Here is a 22,983-nt window from a genome sequence, read left to right as displayed (position 1 = left end):
TAATGAAACCTTTCAATTGTTTTCAAAATAGTGAGCAACTCATATTAGAAAGTCATAAAAAAAATCAAAGTGTCACACACTGTCCTTGGAGAACACTTCTCTAATTCTGTGCTTTCTTGCCAAATTCTGTATAGGATGTCCTATAAACTGTGTAGTTTCATAACTGCTCTACATTCCATATGATAGTGTCTTTGGTGTTTCAGCTTAATATCCTGTGATGCTTAGATAAAAACAACACATCAAACTGCAGCACATAAAATCCACTTTCTATACTCCCTTAGGGTTTGCAGAAGCACCTCCAGTTAAAAAGCACGGATGTGCCAGTTTTTTAGATCTTAAAACATCTCTCAAACTGCATATTCCTGTAATCAAATAATCTACATTTACCCTATGCAATTGCTCATACTCATTAACCTTCCAAAGAGAACTTATCATAAAAACTTGACGACATAGTTAAAGTGTTATAATACCCTTCCACACTGAACACCAACAATAAAAACACACACGAGAAAAAGAAAAAAAAAGAAAATCTTTGAAAAATCCGAGGTCCTAAGTATTTAACTTCAGCATTTGGGACAGGGCCAGGTTTTACTGTGACAGAATGAAAAGAGAAATCAGTTGAATATATAAATATATAAATTAGTAAGGTTAATTAAATTTACAAAAAAGAGGCTTTGAAAATTTAAGTAATCCGAATAACACTTTGGGGGCAAAAAGATGTTTGAAAGGTAGAACTGAAGTCCAAGAACTGCCATCATACTTTATAATTTTGGAAATTCAAACGGCAGGTGTCTTAAGGTGATAGGACTTCATAATTAATATGATTTTGGAAATATTTTAAAGTCAAAATACATAGAAAAAGTAACAGACTAAATAGGATTTATTCTACTTCCTCAATATGTCTCTTGCATACAGTAACAGTAATTTTGTTATCTTTAAAATGTAAGAAGATTAATAATTTTGCAATGACATGTATTCTACAGCTACTCAACCCAGCAAGAACTAGTCTGGTAGCAGGCAAATGGAAAACTATAATAAGAAATATTATTAACTTCACATCTGATAAAACTCTGATCAATCTCATCAATCACTTTAAATTTGAAGAGAGGAACTGGACTATTCCATTAGACCTGGGTCGCTTTAGAAGTGACAGTTTCAGGGAACCTGTTATGAAGCTAATAAACATATGATCATCAACACTTCTAGTGGTCCCACATCTGTCTAACTTTCAATCAAATTGGTCTGAATCCCAAATGCCATACATGATTAGTTCCTGCTGACCTAAACTGAATTGAACGGATATTATCTGCCAAACTGGTTTGTCTCCCAACATCCATACTTGGAATGATTGTTCCAGTCAAGCAAGTCTGATTCTCCAAAGTCATATTTAATTAGTACAAATTTATTTTAGTATTATGGGTAATTTTATTAAAATGACCATGTAAACTGTACAGTTGAGTCCTTTGGAGCAATATGTTACTGAGGACTGCCATGACTGGGCTGTCAAAGCTCAGACAGCAACTGTGCACATTTTTCATTTTTTCTTGGGCTACCCCATGTAATTCAGCAACTGCTTTTGCTAGAAAATGTGCATATAATCCAATATATTATACAAACTGTAACAAGAAGAAAAGACTTTCTTCCCCACACATCAGATAGAGCACCTATTAATGGAGCACTCATAAAGGATACAAAAACCCTTAGCACCCTGAATAAGCCCATTCATTAGAAATGTATGCTGAGGAAATGTTTCCATCAAGTTATTGATTTGGACTAATCAAATGTAATAGTAATTAGAGCATAACAAACTGTGGTTAAAGCCCTGGTCTTAGACACACAATTTCACTTAACCTCTTTCCAGTCCAACCAATCACTTTGAACCTTAAATCAAGTTTACATATTACTGCATTTCTTGATGTATGCAGAGAAACCTGATTTTACAAAGGTTTCAAGGAGTATGTAATACATTTTAAAATCAAAGTGTCATAAAAATTAATTTTGACTTTAATAAAAATTCACAGCTGAGACCAGATATGAATTTCATTTAATGTGGACATTCATATATTCAGGGTTTACTTGTACTTGAAATAAAACATTTAAGATGTGCTTTGGGGGCAACATTTTCTCTTACCTTATATCTAGCTTCTTATGCTCTCAGTTGTTTGCATTTAACAGCTTATCTACCTTGCGCTTAGAAACTATTCCGCAGGAATGCCACAAACAGACAGACAGACACACAGGTGTCTGTAAACAAGTACAGGCAGAAAACTCTAGGTGCATTTTTACAGGATATTTTATAGATATTTAGCTGCAAATGCTGACAGGATTCATTGCAAGATGCAGGTTTAAGAAATCAACAGGAACAAAGACATGACACATTGCAAATACAAAAATGTATAATTTACAATACAGGATATGCAAATTTGGTCTTTAAAAAAGATTCTTAACAAACTGTCAGTACTTAGTGTGCACTGGATTGCAAAAATTCTGCTTTACATATTGTCTGAGATATGTTATGATATGATTGTTTAGAAGATGAGTTAAATCTCAAACATGTCACATTTTAGGGCAGGTCTACACTACAGCAGGGATCAACTGAGATCGAGCCACCAGCGGTCAATTTAGCTGGTCTAGTAAAGACCCACCAAATAGATTTCAGATCGCTCTCCAGTCAACCCCTGTATTCCACCCCCAATGAGAAGAGTAAGGTAAGTCGATGGGAGAAAATCTCCTGTCGACTCCCCATGGTGTGGACCCCGCAGTAACTCGACCTAAGGTATGTCGACTCCAGCTACGTTATTCACATAGCTGGAGTTGCGTAGCGTAGGTCAACTTACCGCAGAAGTGTAGACATAGCCTAAGATGATGACAAGACAATTCATGAAGAGATATAAAAGAGCTAATTTTATTAATTTTGTAAATAAAATTAGCTGTAATGGAACTAATAATACTCTTCACAACCATTTATAGTGCAAGCAAGAGACATGCAACACAGATGTTTCCACATGCAGATCTATTAATGCGCTACCATTTCTGATCTTCAGCAACATGTCTGGCCACCATGACCACGCATGGCACTGAGTGTGGTGTTTTTGTGCCACGTGACAAGCAGGAGCTAGGACAGGACCTCTAAAACCATTTTTAATTCTCACCTGAAGCAAGGTTATTTAATATCTCCAGAAGTGAACTAATGCACTAATCCAGTGGTTCTCAACCTTTCCAGACTACTGTACCCCTTTCAGGAGTCTGATTCATCTTGCGTACCTCAATTTTCACCTCACTTAAAAACTACTTCCTTACAAAATCAGACATAAAAATACAAAAGTGTCAAAGCCACACTATTACTGAAAAACTGCTCCCTGTCTCATTTTACCATATACTTATGAATCGATTGGAATATAAATATTGTACTTACATTTCAGTGTATAGCGTATAAAGCAGTATAAACAAATCGTTGTCTATATTGAAATTTTAGTTTGTACTGACTTCGCTAGTGCTCTTATGTAACCTGTTCCAAAACTAGGCAAATATCTAGATGAGTTGATGTGCCTCTCGGAAGACCTCTGAGTACCCCCAGGGGTACATATATCCCTGGTTGAGAACCACTGCATTAATCCACTCCCCTCCTTTTCTTTTTACCCATAGACTTATTTAACTGTTATTATGACAAATGTACTGTAAAATCTTCTGAACATGGACATATCAGAATGATACTTTCCTCTGATAAATAAAATAGAGGTAATTAAGATAAACAGAAAAAATAAAACTGGTTACATTTGTTTCATACATTTAAAATACCGTTTCAGACAAGAAAAGCACTGCATACATTTCAAGGGGAGCTCAGGAGTTATTATGTAGACAGAATAAAAACACAATACAAAAATACAGCAAAGATGCGTTTTGTAGCTTTCAAAGGCCAAGAAAGTTTTTGGCCCCCAAAGGCGAATTTTGCAGAAATCTAGCTTTTTTGTTCCTCAGTTCTGTCATTTTCTTGGTTACTGTTCTCTGTTCCTTGCTGATTTCTTTCCTGTACATTTACTTCATTTTATTTCCAATTATATGTTATATATGAAATAAAGATATGTCTAATTAAATAATGACATGGTGTGAATCATTTACATGATCTGTTTAAAGTATAATTTTATCACACAACTACACACTCCATTTATTAATATGCAACTCATTTAATCAGCTGAGTTATGGCAGACAAACATTACTAATAGCAATGGTAATGCTGGCAGACAGAACAGAAAAACCTACAAGAAAATGAACCCTGCCCACCAAAGTTAATCAGTACACATTTAGGCTATTTTGTGAAGTTAAGTCAAAAGAATGATCACATATTTCATTTTTAACTACCCACATAGTTATCAGCATTAAAATCAAAACAATAGATTTATTTAATTGCTAATTTCTCAGCCGTGGAATGTTGTACAGTTCCTAAAAAAGCAGACAGAATGGCCTGATAAAAATAAATGCTCAAGATGGACAGGGCATTAAATCTATCTCATAAAGCACAAATAATTATTGTTTTTTATTAAAAAAAACTATTCAAAATACCCCACCCTCCTCTGGAAGAGAATAGCATCAATCCTTCAAAACACATAAGATCACAACTCGTAAGATAGACATCCAAAATAAAATAAATCCTAGTGGATTCTGACTTGGGAGTAAGGCAAACACTACCACACCAGTCTCTATCGAAGAGATAATTCTTTGTTTTGAATTCTGTGCCCCTCTTCCTATCTGTAGACAGACAGGAACCTGATTTATGAAAGCAGCAAGTTCCTTCCCTGCAGCACTCTCTTCTTTTCTAGCAATTCTGTAGAAGCTGTGCTCTAGGGGATCCACAAAACCAGACAGGTCAGGTTACAGTGCAGGAGCCAAATTACTCCCTCCACCAAGCCTACTGAGAAAGCCAACAAAAGTCACTATAACCAGAGACTATTCATTGTCAGTGACTTGCCCACTCCAAGTGAATTAAGAGACATGGAGCAGGCGGCATCAGAGCTTACACTTTGGTGCAGCTTGAGCCACTATAAACTGCACTGTCAGAACCAGTCCTATAGGGACTCTTCCACTGACAGACTGCATGGCAGAGCTGTACATGTCCCAGTCCAATCTCTGGCATGGGAGGAAGTAGGGGAGAAAGCAGAATTTCCCTGTGGTGGGAATCCTCACCACCCTAGGCAAGTGGCAAGTTACACATTTAGGGCTGGTCTAAGATCCCTTTGGTACAAAGTTGACCTTAGCAAGGGCCACGAATGCAGCCCACATTTTACTTATTTGTTTAATCATAATACTACAACACCCTGTTGGCATTCAAACTTTAAAAGCAGACTGGCCATTATATGAAAACAAACTAATACACTAGTGTTGGGAATATTTTGCTAGCTTGGCAGATGGTAGGGTGGGAAGTTTGAGATGTTTAGGTTTCTAGGTTGGGTTAATTAGGCTGTGAGTTTTGTTATGAGAAGTTGGCCTTGGCTAACTTCTCTCTAGCAGGCAATAATAGGATAATAAATTAGAAAGTTGTCTAGGATGATGTTACCCTATGAAGTTATAGCAGTGCTTGTGTGTATTTTGTTAACCAATTAGCAATTGCTTGTTTGCCTGCTTCAAGTGTATAAAGATGTATGCTGGAGAGAAATAAATGACTCTGCTACCAATCAAACTGACTGTTGAGCATTTGTCCAGGTCCGCCTGCGATGCGACACACTAGAGAAGGAATTAGCGTTTTTGTAAGACTAATTGTTTTATAGATTAATCATTTTATTACTTATCTCTCTAATGCAATCTGCTTCAGGAACATAGACATTCTTTGCTTATGTATAAATTATATCTGATTACATAGACTCAGTGAGGTCAGTGCTGCCTTTTCTGACCTACTTTCTCTGACTGGAGTAAGTGGTTTCGCCAACTAAACAAATTCGGCCTGGGTCATTTTCCTTTTAAATCATAGCTGATTATCATCTCAAAGGAGATAAGTGCCTTAAAATATACTAAAGCAATTATGTGGTGGTGCTATAGAATGAAATGCTTTGTCACATGTGCATGCAGATGAGTACAAACAGGGTAGTTATGTACATACAGATGAGTATACAGGATAATTAGTTCAGTAAAATTCAATACAGAATTTAGTTTAGTTTAACACTGTTTCTTGAAAAAGAAAAACTTTAACCTGTCTAACAAAAAACTACTTAAAGTTTTTCTTTTTAAAGAAATAATGTTAAATGAAACTAACAGTCTGATTCAGCATTACAAATCTGCCTTACTGGCCCCTTACATTTCCACAGGCCTCGAATCCACAGATGTCAATGCTATTCATAATTCCAGAAGTACAATTCATTCTCTAGTGTCTGCAGAATACTGAATTAAAGACTCCATGTTGGCAGCCTTGGCAGGTGTAAGAGACAAGATCAGCAAGTTCCCATATTTTTTGATACAGAAGCAAGTTACTTCTCAACTGACTAAACTATTATTCATTATTACCTTATAGTAAGAATCAGAGCTTCATTGTGCTGGCCACTTTACAAAAGATAGTTCCTGCCACGGATGTACGTATTTATTAGAAAGCAATCAGAGCCTGGACTTATCTGCCTCTACCACACTACCAGCATTATAAAGTGTTGTGGTTTGAAAGTATCATGGCACTACATCTGCAGAGAGAGGTAAGGGGAGGAGAAAACCTACCCTCACAACTCTCAGGTTTTGCTTTACTTCATTTTTAATTCTGGAAAGCCAGAAGTCATTCCCAGAACCTGCCCACCCACTCCTCTCCACCCACACTACCTGCAAATACAGAATTATTTACTCTAGGCCTAGTTCAGGCATAACTTCAGCTAGGTGCTGTCAGAAACTCAGCTGGTCCCAACAAACCCTCACTAAATGACTGTGCTCCCTGATTCGTCAGAAAAGCCAAATGATCGCCATTTAAGCCCTGCAGCAACAGCAGCACAGTGGCAGCTCAATGCATTCCAGGCCCCAAAGCTATATCGCAGGGGTCCCCAATGTGGTGCCTGCAGGCGCCATGGCGCCCGTGGGGGCATCTAAATGTGCCCGTGTCCTGGCCGGCAGTGGAGCATCTGCCGAAATGCCGCCGACAAGCAACGTCATCCAGAGGCGTCGCCGCCGAAATGCTGCAGAAATTTGGTGGCATTTTGGTGAATGCTCCACCGCCGCCATGGTCCTTCGTCTGGTTGGGGACTACTGCTATATCGGACCTGCTTCCTCTGAACTCCTGGCTCAAACCATCGGCTTGCCTCCTGAGCACATCTCTTTTTCTGCCCTTTGATTCTTCTCTGACCACTAGGGCCAGACTCCTTCTCTATCCACTAGTTTATACCGCCTACACCTCGGTGTAGGACAGCTGCCTAATTATAGTTATAGTTACAATTTACACTTACCCCTAGCTTCCAATCTTCTTCCCTTTGGTAGTCCCCTGAGTTGAATACCAGAGCAACACTCAGGGTCAGACCAGGGTTGGAGACCAGAGATCAGCAGTAGTTGGTTCTGACTTCAGCCTGATAACTAAGAATCACAATGGGATCAGAGACTGGAAATCAGAAGGTGATGCAAGGCCTGGAGCTGCAGCAAACCAGACATCTATATGGTTGTCCAGACAACTTTCTGAGGCACCCTTTAGGGTTAAATGGTAAGCATGGACCAATCAGAGGGCAGCAGGGTTCTGTTGCTCTGGCCCCTTTGGGTGGTACGTCCTGTGACACCTAATCTCCACAGTACTCCTTGCAGGTGACTCTGGATAACCTCCCAGTGGTGATATAGGAATGTCAGATAGCTGCCCTAAGAACTGCAGACCTGGGTTCTAGTCCTCCACATCCTTATAATAATTAACTCTGTAAAAGCAAGTTTCTCTTATAGTATGGGAGTTTCATATCATACATGAATTATGGGAGCTTTTTGTTTTCCCAAGAACTCCCAAGATGAACCTCTTGTACTATAAGAACATACTTCTGAGGTCACATTTTAATGCATATAATAACAAACACCCACAATAAGCACAAAGCTTTTTCACACAATTACTTAACTTTCATCAAATTTAATAAATAGTTGAAGGAAATAATTGTATACACTAAAGTTTATCCTACTATTGCATTCATAAGTACAACTATAGTTTACATTAAACAAAAGTAGAAGATTTCAGTTTGATGATACTTAAATCTTACACATTTTACATTAGTGATGAAAAGAAGGTATCAAACAGCATGTGAATGATACTCTCTTCCAGTTTTGAACTGCCACTTAAATAAGAAAGTAAGACTAGGATTTTTCAAAAAATCCTAAAGAAGCCAGGTGCCTAAATCCCCCTGAAATTCAAAGGAGGTTGCATGCCTAACACCATTAGGTTCCTTTGAAAATCCCAGTTTCCATCTTTATATTTACATACAGATGACACAGTTAAACAAGCATTAAACAATCTATTGCTTAGGGGAAAATATCAGGAAAAATATTAAGCAAGGAAAAAAACAGATATATAACAATGGATGGAAATACAGCTTTAAAGTTATTTTCTAAAGCCTAAATAAAACTTGTGATAGAGTAATGAAAATAAATCACTTTGGTTAATTTAAAAAAAATATAATTTCAAACACCCTTCCTGTTCTTATTGTTCACCACCAGCAGCAGCGCTACTCACGGAAAATAAAATGAGCAAGACAGCACAGGGAAGAGCACTTTCCCTTGCTTTTACTTATTGCTTTCAAAGAAAAGGAATAGTACTGACGGTCTTCTGCAGTGACAATGTATTAGCATGTTTTAAGAAGCTTTGTTTCCTTACCTTATATAGTATGAGATTTTATCTTTAGACATAGGTATGGTACTAAATTAGAAAATTACAATATTAGTCATGGCCAGTGTAGCGTTATCTGATAAAATATAACTATATAGATCATTGTTGCAACCCACTATTATATATTTGCAACATATCTTGTACAAAATGTGGCATGTAAGATATCTATAAAAGGTTTATGATTTGCTGGTTATGATTATGCTATCTGTAAGCATGTATCATTTTTGTATTTGAAGTTATGAATATTGGCTCTATATCTGGATTTCAAATGTTTGCTCCTGGGGTAACGCCCATGAAGTAGTTAGCCAGCACATCTTGGAGGGACTTTTCAAATTGAGTGGCCCATCAAAAGGACACTTTACTCATAATGGGCAATGGGAGACACTCATCTACACTGAGTGAACTGTCCTATAAATGTGCTTTCTGGAATATAGGTAATGGCATCCTGCAATGACTGAGCGAAACTGGGCATGAACATGTGACTTTCCCATGTGACTCCAAACACTACCTAGTCACCTGTGCTGATGTTTTTTTGGGAAAACAATGGGTTTCCCTTCACATGGCAGAGGATATAAATTGTCCCTGGAAACCCCAAATTTCCAAAGCTTAGCTTTATATTCCATGATTAGGTACGAGGTATACCACTACAGACATCAGCGCTGTTCTTTCAACAAATTATATAGTGTTTTATCAGATCAATACATGCATGTTTCTTATTAAAGTGATCTGTAATTTGTATTAAGTTTGCAAGTTATTTAGGACAAATGTTCCTTCTGTAGCCCAAAGATTACTTGGGTTACAGTTCAGGACATCTGCACCTGTATGTCCCCTCAGTGGCCCAGCAAAGGCACCCACTCTCAGGAGTCCAGCTCCCTTGGATGGAGACATGTGTCCCTCACCCTTTTGACTGGAATATTTCCGGGCTGCACAGTTCCTTAACTTCCCTGTGTTATCCCCAGGAGAGACAGGCTGCCAAAGCAAAACTTGGTTGCTGTCTTTTTAGAGATGGTTAACAAGTGTAAATGCTACAGTTAAAAGGTACCACATAGCACCTCCTATGCCAGCCCACTTTATTCTTAAGGTAAAAAGCATTACAGAGAAAATATATTAAAACCAATAAACAAACCTACACACATGCTAATAAGCTGACCAGAAACCATCCCTAACATGGATTCTGGCAAGAGCAGTCCTTTAAACCTTCACCCAAGGGATTTGATGTGGTTACAGAATCATCACTGCTCCAATGCAGAACAGTCTTTTGGGGCATCTGGAAGCCCATCTTTCTAATCTTTCCCAATGGATTGGGGCCTGTTGTGGACCACAGGTCCTGTCCGTTTGCTGGATCAGGAAGAAACCATGAGCCAGTTTAAAACTAGGCTATTTATACAATAACTCTTTCTCTTTGTCCTTGGAGAATGCAGTTTGAACTAGTATATGAATACCTTTCCAGAAGGGTTGCTTCAAAGGATTGTTAAGGGAGATAGTACATTAGCATTCCCTCTCCCTACTAGAGAAGATACATACAATGCCACAATAGTACCTACATAGCTGCATTTTTAATACAATATACCCCCAAAGGCATTAACTCTAATTCAATAAGGTTTAACTTAATTCAATAAAGTTCAGTCAAGATATTGCAGGAAATCAGCATTCTCTCACAGCTTGTACATAGAGTGAGCAAAATATTAAAACTGAACTCTGCCATGTGGCTTTGACAAGAATTTTGCAGGCACCACAATATACTCTCATTTTTCTGAAACCCTGTTATCCAAACCTCTGCATTATCCAAATGCCTTCCTTGTCCCTCAGCATAGGATACAGCCCCTTTGCAGCATGTATCACATGCTGGGGGACAAGGAAAGGATTCAGATAATGTGGAAGTTCAGATAATTGAGCAGAGACTCCAGGCCAACACTGAGAGGAGGATGAGCCCCGAGCCACGGGGAGGCCACCCTGCTGCTGAATGGCTCCTGCCATCTCTATTATCTGAACAAAATTTGTGCCCCCCACGCTATTTGGATAATTGGGAGTATACTGTATTTCGTTGTGCTGATTCTCTCATTCTTACAAACCCCATGAAGGAGCAGAGAAAAAGGACAGCATAAAAAAGGGCACCAGCATAAATGTAATCCACCATGTTGCACTGGTGCAATGCATCTACATTAGGGGTTTACACTGGTACACATTTCCCCAATGTAGACAATCCTTAAATTCCATTCAGTTGGATTTGTACGAACTCATTAAAGGCAATGGGATTGCAAAAAAGTCACTGAAGGCATAATTGAAAATAAAAGTGTCCTGTAGAACCATTATTGTGAACATGAAACAACTACCGGTAAGTTTGATTCTAAAATCCTAGAGTAAGTTTGCAGAACTTGCTTTGAAAAAAAATCCAGAACTTTTTAAAATTTGTTAACTGAGCATATTTGATAAGGAAATTGTTGAAGTTGACAATTAACATGGAAATCCACAATGTCACTTTTCACTTTCCAGTCACTTTACAGACTTGAACTGCTCTTTAAGCCTCAAAGAACCTAGTGAGGTAGATATTTTACAGATGGGAAAACTAATGCACAGTGAGGCCAGATGACTTTCCCATGTATATATAGCAAGTCAATGCAGATCAAGGAATATATTCTGATAGACTTGACATCTACTCCACTTCTTAAACCACATTCCCTCCCTCATGAATTCAACTACCAATTATATTTACTAAAAAGGTTATTTTTACCACCCTCTCCATTCTCCTTTCCTATTGATCTCTATCCAGCATCGTGTTGTCTTATTGTGATCAATTTAAACTGCAAGTATTTAGGGGCAAAGACCATGGGTAAATTCTGGCCCCTCTGTCATCAGTTGGAGTTTTGCCATTGATTTCAATAGGGCCAGGATTTTACCCACTGTTTCACTCACTATTTAAAGTGCTATATACAAATGTTAAATAATAATCAATAAACAATACTTTCTCCTCTTTTCTTCTACTATAAACCACATTGCTCAGGTCTAACTGTGCGCTACTATACAAATGATGCAGTCAATGGAATGGACTGAAAAAATGAATGTCCATTGTACATCTGACTCTCATTAAAAGGCAAGTTAGAAATATTTCTTGATAATTCATAATAATGTGCCTATCCACATACAGGTTTATTTGGTACTATGGAGTTGTCAACATGCCGGAGAATAATGAGATGTGAACTATCACAAAAACAATCAGAAGCTGCAAAGTTTAGGAGAATAGCTATTTGTGCAAGATTTCTAACCCAATTTTTTTGATAAAGTGGCAGATAAGCAGCTGAACTTCTATTGTATTATTCAAAACATACTAAGCTACAAAGTTTTTGAGGTTCACAACTGTTAATTTTTTTACTGACCTATATCATTATTTAAATGGGGGAAGACACATACACTTCATTTGTACCTGTTTTCAGTACACTTACAATTAATATTAACTTAAAAAACTGCATATTGCTGTGTTAAACACAGCTAGATAAAAGGCATGAAGTTACCTTTATAACGCTTTCCCCAGGCCTCATATCTGTATAAATCTTGACATTGTATGATATGTTGGAGAAGGCTGGAGAGTTATCATTTGCATCAATCACCAGGATACTGACCATAACTGCCATACTCTCCTGTACACCATCAGAAGCTGTCATCTTCAAAGGGAAAAATAATACAGAAAAAAATTCAAAAGTCTGATTTGTCCCACGTACCCCCAAGTTTCACCTCACTTAAAAACACTTGCTTATAAAATCAGACATAAAAAGACAAAAGTGTCAGAGCACACTGTTACTGAAAAATTGCTTACTTTCTCATTTTTACATATAATTATAAAATAAATCAATTGGAATATAAATATTATACTTACATTTCAATGTATAGTATATAGAGCAGTATAAACAAGTCATTGTCCGAATGAAATTTTAGTTTGTACTGACTTTGCTAGTGTTTTTTTTTATGCAGTCTGTTGTAAAACTATGCAAATATCTAGATGAGTTTATGTACCTCCTGGAAAACCTCTGTGTACCTGTAGGGGTACGCATACCCCTGGTTGTGAACCACTGAGTTAGACAATCCATGCCTCAAAAAAATAATAAACTCTGAATAGACAAGACGAAGGATAAGGAAAAGGAAGAATTATTTTATAGAGGCAGAATTGAGGCACAAAGATATAAGTGATTTGCCCAAGATCAAATAGAAAATCCATGGTAAAGCCAGGAACTGAACTCAGATCTACCAAGTCCCAGCCCAGTGCCTGAATTACATTCCCATCCTGTGTTCTCTACTATTTAAAGGGGCAGATTCTCACTCTTTCTGTGCTTACTTTGTATCCTGCAGGCAACCTAAAGGGACCAGACACTCACAGTTACTCCCCTGCTGGGGATTCATGTGATCCGAGGAGCACCCCAGTGGGTTTAGAGCCAGTTCCTATATTGCTCTTTCCCAACACCTGGCACAAAATACCTCAATGTATCAGGCAATAGGAAAGGAGTGATTGCTTAAGCCTTTGTTTTGTCCCAAGTTTCCTAATAAAGCCCAGAGGCAGAGTATATAGAGTAAGCCACTGGGCTGCAGTCTCAGAACCTCTGGAAGTATGTATATATTCTGCCTCACTCTTTTTGTCATTGTAGGGTTTCTGGTTCTCTGTACTTACACCAAACCAGCACTGGTTTGAAGCTAAATGAATTTCTACAGCACAGAGCTGTGTTGAGAAGATTTTTTCATCAAGTGGATACTATGAGCATGTGTTTATTGGTCAAAATTAAGGATATTGTTAATAGTTAAACAAGCAATGTTGTCAATACGAGCAAGATGTGAAAAGGATACCAGCATTTGAAAATAATCTCACTTTGGACCCATACCTTTAGCTCCCATTGAAATCAATAGGAATTGAAGTAATTTGGCACCTTCCAAAAGGTGCTTGGTATCTTGCAGGACTGGGTTGAACATACACACTAAATTTCTCTGAACCACTCACACATTTATGACTCCTCAATATCAGCAAGAGGGCAGGGAGATGGCAGAGAATAGTGAGAAGTGGGAATAATCCTACTTTCAGCCCTCTTTACCTACCAGATAGATGCCTGGGTAAATGGGAGAAGTAAGCTGTTTCATTAAAAAGGATGAACCAACTTACTCCTTCACCCATATCCAGGGAGGAACAAGGAAGAGAGCAACTCTGAGTCAGAATTCATTCCTTGGTCTGTTCCTTGGGTGCTGCAGCTACACACTACATCTTATTCACTACAAATTGTAAACTAATGATCTAGCCTTAAATTATTCCTATCCTACAAATGGGTACTAACTTATGTATGAGAGAGAGAAGAGGACAGCCTATTCAAAAGCATATACTCAGTTTTATTTCTTCTCTGTCATTTAAAAATTTATAATTCTGTTTGTAAATACCATATTGGCTTTTTCAACATTAAAAACGAGCAGTTCCTGGTGTGCTTTTGAAAGAATATTGCTTACCGAGAAGGTGTATAGCTGCTGGAGCTCTCTATCAACTGGTTGGAGTAAGGTGAGGTACCGAGTTATACCAGTCTGAGTCACAGTGAAGAATGTATTATAATCATTTAGGAAAAGATGGAGCTGTGGATCCTTTGTCTTCAAAGAGAAAGAAATGAATATTTATTAATATATAATATACAAGTAAATATTTAAAAATGCAAGCATTAATTAAAGTGTAAATGAGCAGAATTATTATTATTTATTTATATTACTGTGGTGCTGATGAGCTCTAGTTAATGACCAAAATCCCATTGTGCTAGGTGCTGTACAAACCAAAAGATGGTCCCTGCCTGAAAGAGTTTACAATGCACAATACCATTACTGATAGTCTGTGAAATAGCAAAACACCTACATTATTACATTTTAAAAGAGGGCTAATGAAAGCATTCTGAAAAAATATTTGAAAATAAATTTAAAAAATTTAGGGAACCTTCCCCCAAAGAATGTTTTAAAAACAAAACAAAAAACCCTACTAAAATAGGGTGATAACATTTTGACTTTTAAACAGTTAATTCTTAAAACTGCATTTTACTTATTAAGATAAAGATTCTAATCTCTGATTCATAGCATTTGTTCTCAGAGCATATCTTGAGAAATCATCCCATTTGCTCAGTGCAGCAATAAAATAGTTCAGATGAACAATGTCTACCACATGGTGATGATTAGTATCTGGTTGTTGCAGAAACTCTGTAGTACAAAACATTCAGGCATAGCCTTGTATATCAGAAGAAACAAGCATGTATACATTGGTAAAATAAGGATAATTACTTTGACCACAAATGAAAATAAACCTCAGAATCAAGATATACTATAGTTTAATATTTATTTTGATTTTGAAGTAACATTTTTAGTAAACGTATGTGATATATTTTGGCAGCTCAAGATTTCTCTAAACAGGGAAAGTTTCCATGCTTTGAATTCCCCAACCTATCAAGTTTAGCAGCTGTGTAGATGCAACTTATATTGTATGTGCCAAAAGGTATGAGGAGGTTTAAAAGACATACTAAAGGACTGACCTGGAACTCACCCTAATTTGTTTCTCTTTACATAGCTTGAATAGATAATGGTTATTTCAATGATGTGGGGAAAAGCAATAACAACTCTTTCCAGAGAAGAGGTAGTCAGATTGCATTTTAGAACAGACAGGACGCCCAGTTGTCTGAAAGAGGGACAGACTAGGACTGCCATGGGAGAGAAAGGGCCATACTCCCTAACAAAAATTACTCAAGAGATGTGATGTTTAATGGCCAGAATCTGTGGATTGGCTCTTTAGCAACCAGTGTAGCCTGAGAGTAGGGGGTCTGTAGGAAGCTGCAAAAGGAGCTCTAAGTCACATTGTGGATCCCTGATTCTCAGGCTGCTGGATGACAGGTCTGTCTTGAGGAACAATTTAGAGCAACCTTGAAGTGTGCTAAAACTCTGTCCGTGCCGCCTATCACGAAGACAGTCCTACTTTGGAGCAGGGAACTACACAATCATGCCAAATCTATTTCACTTGCAGATTCCTCTAGGCCAGAGGAACCCCTAATTGGTTAGTTAAGCTATCTTTCTATGCACTTTGGGCTGTTGAAATGACACAAAACCAGAGGAACGGGCACTTTTTATTTAACTATGTATCTAACCTGCTACACTGATTTTATTGGATCTTTTGCAGTTACTATGTATTGCAGTTAGCTTTTTAAACACTTTAATTTTATTTTCTCTTCTATTCTATGAAAATAAATGCCTCTTTGTTTTTTATATTATCTGACTGGAACCTAAGTGCTTTCTAAATTTGGGACATACTATCTCTGCTATTTTTCAACATGGCTACTGGTTACCTGGGTTAATTTCTTGAAGTAGATAAGAGAGAATATGGCAAGGGATGCTATGTGACTGATCAAAATAGAAAATGGATGTTAGATTAGAAAATTAGTCACACAGAAATTGTCCAAAATGGTACAGACCAAGGGAAAGAAGGCCAAAGCAAAATTATTGATCAAATATTACAGCTATTACCATCTTCACCAAATCCAGCGGTTGCAAAATGCATGTTTGTCTTGAAAAAAAATGCATTTTGAGGTCCTGTCCCCACACCCACATATCAGAGAGAAATACTTCAAAATAAGATCTTCATTTCACCATTTTTAACATCTACGGAGGAAATGGACATACTCTACATTTAAGTCAGTGCAACTAAATGAAATCTGAAGCTTAAACTTGTTATGGCTTTTAGACTCTCATCTCACAAAAGAATTCTGTAGACAAAGCCAGACAAATATATAGCCACACAGTTATGATCACTAAAACACATTGTCAAAAGGTGTAATATTACTTTTCTGAGAGCACTGTTTTCGTTCTAAGAGCATTTACTCAAACTGTATCATAAAGAGATTTCCTGTAGATCAATTTCCTTCTACTCCTAGCTAATTAATTATGCAGAAAGGTTTAGGAATTAAAAAGTCACTTCAAAGTGAAAAACTTTAAGGTTCTCATGGCCTAGCAGGCATAACTGAAACATTTCAACAACCTGAAATAAAAGCACTAAAAATATAATACTGTAATAAACAGTTGCAAACACAGAATAGGGCAAAAAGATGAAAAAAAGATTTAATTTTGCAGTCCAAAGTACTCTGAAGCACAGGATTTGGAAGACAAAGATTATACTATTTAAATCCTAGACCTAGGAAAACACTTATGTTGCTCAAAACTAAGTGCAAAAAGTGTTACAAATGAGTGGTTTCCTGTCACTTAAAGATATGCTGTAACCATGACAGCTGTCAGTAAAATTAAAGCTCTTTTCGCCATTAACAGTCCGAAGAAAGAAAAAAGGGTATCCATTTTGGTTTTTCCAGGAGAAGTGGTGGCAATGATTGTTCACTTGTAGACTCTATAAAGTTAAACGCAGAACTTTATTTTCAGAAAATTCCAAGCCATTTTTTAGATCTCTATATAGTACTGAGTCAGCACAGGCTCAGTTCAACAAAAGGATTTGTTTATAACTCTAAGAATGTTCATTCCAATTTAGTTCCTTGAACCTTTCCACTTAATTTGATATCACACAAGTGATTCCTCAACACTGTGTGGCCTTCTAGCCAAATCTGTCTTGTATGGTTCCTGCTATTCACACAGTTTTGAACAAGATTAATTTAACTTTCTGAATGACCTTTGTTTCAAACATACAATCATGTGGGGTTCCCTGGGTGCCATTATAACGCTTTGCTGCAGACCATCTATGTGTTCTATTACTTTCTCTGCAGTCCATCAATGGAATTTGGATGCTTTTTTCTGTGCTAAAGACACTTTATTCATTGCAGACATTAGAACTGTCACCTCAAAGCAAGTGAATACTTGGTGAGTATCCAGAATGGAATATTGGGGAGATGGTTGTGATAGGACTGATACAGTGAAAGAGACATACTCCTCCAAAAAGCTATAATAATGGAATGTAGCATTCTCTTCGGTGTCATCCATCATTAAGAAAAACTGCCAGCTAAATTCTGATTGCAGGTTAGGCTTGATGTGAGGAAAAAAAATCTTTGACTTGTAAATTGAGCAGATTTGATATGGGAGACACTGAGACAAACTAAATAATGGAACACTATATGTCACTTTTGTGATCACTATTATAAATATAATCATTTTTTAAAAATAAGGATTGTACACAAGCACTACCATTCTTGACATTCTTGGGTATTTGAGGTTCTCTCTGCCAAATTGTCTGCAAAGGTCTGAGCAGTCAGAACCAGCAATCAGAAACCACTAAGAATAGTGTAAACTAACAACATGTAGCTAAGAACCACTTCAAGCATGCAGAACAGACCTCATATGTTTTATCTTAGCACTATTTAGACTATTTATTGTTACCTATCTGATAAGTAATCAATGTTATTTTCTGTAGCAATGACAATTTATTTTGTAGCAGGATATATATTTATCTGCTGAATATATGAAACAGTTGTAACATATCCCTATTAAAACTCCATTGACTTAAGTGGGCTTATAACAGAGATGAATATGGCCCAATGTATTTAATGTGTTACAGGCAGACTTCTCTAAAAAAACAATAGTTCCAAAATTTTCCAGCTTTACTGAAATAAAAATGAAGGAAAGAGAAACCAAAGCACACAATTCCAACCAAAATATAGTTTCACACACTCAACACCCAGTACCTACAGGAATGGCATCTGATACAAGCTACAAAACAAAACAAACATGATATAAAATGAATAAATACAAACAAAAACACATATACAGCAATGATGGACCTTAAGAAAATGGAAAAAAATAACAGTTACAAATCTGAAACAATTTGGTGAGCTGCAAAAAGCTTTCACAATGCACACTGAGTCCATTTATACTGAGCCCGGGTTAGAGTTTGCTCTACTTCCAAATCTAAGAGCAGTTCTTAAAAATTTGCAAATCTGAGAAGAAGGTCACTTTCAGTTCACACAACATGGTTCCCTCCTACTGAAGTTCATTTCCTTTACAAAAAAAAATTCCTATAGAATTTAATAGGGATAAAATCAATAGCTTCGACAGAAATTACTCTTAACACTGACAGAATCAATAGAAAATGATATCTCTGCAACAGGTTTTTGAACCACCCCGTAAAACTTGATAGAAGGGATATAATTCTCTATAAATTTCTAGAGGACTTTCCCATAAGTTTTCAGAACAAACCTCAGTATCCAAAGAGTGCCTCTGGTGGCTTGTCCACACACTTCCTGCCCCAAACTTGAAGCCAATTAACTTCCTTCCAAGACGTCAGAAGGAAATGAGTGATCCTCTTCAGGGAAAGAGCCACATATGGGTCATTTCCCAATCCCATAAAGGATTCCTCTACCCATATTGCATAGCAGGAAGCAGCAAAGAGGCTGCATCTGCAACTAAACTCTGGCTGTACCAGGGCTAAAAGACAACCCAAATCCCTTGCATGCAGTAGAGCTGCATCTCATCCCCTAGAACACTCTTGATGGATTAAGGTAGTGACCCATACTGTCATACCCAGATAACCTGCTTGGGATCAGGGAAGTTGCCATTCAGCACTCCAAGGGAACCACCAAGTAAAACCATCCTGCCATGTGACAGAGCAGAAAGGGTGGTTGGGATGGGAGTGGCATATTATGTCACCATCATTTCTAATGCAGATAGTGTAAGTACGGTAAGTTTGTGAAATTTTTCTTTTTTTGTACATTACTGAAACTTTGCAAAATGTGTGTCTATTCATCTTTTTTCCCCTAGCTTTATAATCCATTCATAGCTGCTTCTTGTAAAAACTCCAAACTCTTTTTATACACTCTTCTTCAATAAGAACTAGCACAGAGTGCTATTTTTAACAATGTTGATCGGAATAGCCCACACTTCTAGGCTGATTAGCCTACAGGATATCAATGACTCATGGACCATATCAACCATTAGTCCTTTGCAGTTCTTTGAAAGCATATTATCTTCAAGGAAGCAAAGGAGGAAAAACCCACAGTTCCAGTTGGGGATGGTGCAGATGGAAAATGTCTTATTAGCTTATTGAAAGTCTCAGAGTCTTCTCCTTCTGCAAATGATCCCTTGGACAAAGAATACAGTACAATGATGCCAAGATGACAAAGCAATGCAAGAACAATTAAAGAATAAAAGATAACTAACAACTATCTTCTTAAGTGATGGAGATCAGCTAGGAGACTATTTCTTGGCTGTTTTTTGGAGACCCTACTCTTAGGCTCTGACTTTCTTAGCTGAGGGGATTACATAAGGCCAATATGTATTAATGGAAGGTGTTTGGATACTATGATGAGAGTGGTATAGGAACCACAGTAGAGCAGAACAAAGCAACGGACCCATCTGATCCCTACTGATAAGGTGTTCCAGGTTTTAGTGTGTCTGTAAAGGTAAGTTAAGGTGTTCCAGAAGGTTTCAATGTGATGTACAACATTGCACTGTATGTCAAAAATGTACACACTTGCTCCGAGGTTCAAGAATAAGTGAGCAGCAGACCTACTGACAGTATGCAAGTGAGTATAAAGACAGAAAAGAATAGTAGTGATGTTACGGCAGGGGGCTCTATTATAGACCACCAAATCAAGAGGAGGCATTCTCCAAACAGTAACAAGATTAACGAACACACATGAACTAGTATTAATGGGAGATTTTAACTTCCCTGATATCTGTTGGAAGACTAATACAGTAAAACATAATACGCCCTGCAAGTTCTTAGCATGTGTAGGGACAATTTGCTGAATCAGAAAGTTGAGGAAACAACTATAGGGTCATGCATTTTGGATCTGGTTTTGCCCAACAGGGATGAATTAGTTTCAAACACAACGGTGGTTGGGAACTTGGGAGGAAGTGATCATGATCAGATAGAGTTCAAAATCTTAAGGAAAGGAGAACATGAGAACAGAAAAACAAGGACACTGGACTTCAAAAAGGCAGATTTCAACCAACTCAGGGAAATAGTAGGCAAGGTCCCAGGGAAAAACCAGTTAGGAAGGAAAGGAGTTGAAAGAGGGCTGGCAGTTCCTAAAAGATGTAACACTAGAGGCTCAACATCAAGCTATTCTGATGCAGAGGAAATATAAGAGCCACAGGAGACTAATGTGTCTTCATAATGAGATTTGTAGCTATCTAAAAACCAGAAGGGATACATAAAGGAAATGGAAGGAGGTGCTGTTATGTTATCTGATTAAAATATGACCATATAGATCATTGTTGCAACCACTGTTGTATAATTGCAACAAACCTTGTACAAAATGTGGAATGTAAGATGTCTATGGAAAGGTTATGACTCGCTGAATATGATTATGCTATTTGTATGTAATGTATCATTTTTGTATTTGAAGTTATGAGTATTGGCTCTATACCTGTATTTCAAATGTTTGCTCTTGAGGTAACATCCACAAGGTAGTTAGCCAGCACATCTTGGAGGGACTATTCAAATTAAAAAGCGACAAAGAGTACTGTGGCACCTTACAGACTAACAGACGTATTGGAGCATAAGCTTTCATGGGTGAATACCCACTTTGTCAGATGAATGTAGTGGAAATTTCCAGAGGCAGGTATAAATATGCAGGCAAGAATCAGTCTAGAGATAACAAGGTTAGTTGAATTAGGGAGGATTAGGCCCTCTTCTAGCAGTCTGACCAAGTGGGTATTCACACACAAAAGCTTATGATCCAATACGTCTATAAGGTGCCACAGGACTCTTTGTCGCTTTTTACAGATCCAGACTAACACAGCTACCCCTTTGATACTATTCAAATTAAGTGGCTCATCAAGGAGCACTTAGCTTACAATGGAAGATGCCCCTCTACTCTTAATGGACTTTCCTGCTGTGACTAGGCATAATCATTCATGGGCATGTGACTTGTCCATGTGACTCCAAACACCATCTTGTTACTGTAATTTTCCACAGTAAGAACAATGGGATTCCCTCAACATGTCAGAAGCTATAAAAGGCCCTGGAACACCTCCCCACTTCAGTTTACTTGGCTCCCAAAGTATTTATGTGGCTTAATTAAATGTATGCCATTTAAACAGCCTACTTAATTATAACAACAACAGACAGGGCTGCTATAGTTACAGGTCTGCCAACAATCCCATTTATATGAAAGATTTATAACGGGACAAGGGTTGAAATTTAGGTTAGTTGGCTCAGGAGTGAAGACAACTTTGGGCAGGTAAATGAAGAATAATACAAAATATGATTTAAATTTATTTGTAGATTTTAAGTGAGAAGAGCAAATACAAAGTATTATTATGGACAACATCACAGCGGTCACCATTAAAAACCAATATTTATGTACCACACACTGGATAAATATTGTCTTTTTAATGGCCAATAATGTCTGATTTTTAATTTAATTTACAAACCTAAAATAAAATCTCTAGCTCTTTAACAAATGTAGAAGTTAAAAAACAGAATTATCTATGCCCTGCAGCTCATTCATCTCGTGCTGTGATCTGACATGTCTTGTTAATTTTTAAAACTATCTGTATAAACTACACGTACATACTGCCTTCCCACCAGCATGGAAGAAGTGTCATATTCAATTGAGCAGACCTCCAGTACATACAGTAGAGAACATGAAGTCACTTTAACATATGCATTAGTATATAAACATAGAGCCCCTGATTCTAGATTCTCTTAAACCACTTTTAGACTGATGCGATTTCATTCCACACCCAGGAGCGGAACCTGCGCTCTGCCACGCCCTGCCCCCAGAGGAGACGAATGCAGACGAGGAGTTGCCGGGACTACCGTCAGCTGTATATCCCGAGGAGCCCGAGGACCTGTGGAGCCTGAGGTACCAAACCCCAGGGAGGTAGGAAGTAACCCAGGGGCAGCCGACAACTGGTCGGCTACAGGGCAGACCACGTTTCAGTCGACATGTTGCGGCTGGATCCCTGCTGAGCCAGTGGGAGACCACTCTGCCCTGATCTGGGACAAGGAGGAGTAAGGTGGGCCTGCGTCCCCCTGCCACCCCAGCCCCAGGATGGCTGACTCCCTACTTTAGTCCAGGAGGTCTGTGCTCTGTGAACCCCCCCGCTAGCACCCTAGACTGCCTGTCTGGTGCACAAACCCCATTCAGAGCCCCTAGGACTGTGTGGTCACTCCCCCCCTTACCTGCCCCTTACCTAGACTGTGTGGGTGCTCCCCCTTACCTGAATCCCACAACTGTGTGTGT

General features: G+C 37.9%; 1 protein-coding gene across 16 annotated transcripts in view; it reads right to left on the bottom strand.

The window, feature by feature from the left end:
• PCDH15 (protocadherin related 15) overlaps positions 1-22,983 on the bottom strand; it is a 771,473-nt gene that overhangs the window by 325,420 nt on the left and 423,070 nt on the right. For all 16 annotated transcript variants that reach the window (XM_045024749.1, XM_045024750.1, XM_045024752.1 and 13 more), the window contains 2 exons: positions 14,285-14,419; positions 12,319-12,468 (listed from right to left, as the gene is read on the bottom strand). In XM_045024749.1, coding sequence (XP_044880684.1) covers positions 12,319-12,468; positions 14,285-14,419 — 285 coding nt within the window. The remainder of the gene's footprint in view (positions 1-12,318; positions 12,469-14,284; positions 14,420-22,983) is intronic.

This window comes from Mauremys mutica, chromosome 7, assembly GCF_020497125.1.
Source record: "Mauremys mutica isolate MM-2020 ecotype Southern chromosome 7, ASM2049712v1, whole genome shotgun sequence".
Lineage (NCBI taxonomy): Eukaryota > Metazoa > Chordata > Testudines > Geoemydidae > Mauremys > Mauremys mutica.
Note: the sequence above shows the minus strand (reverse complement) of the source record. Positions and strands in the feature narration are given on the sequence as shown.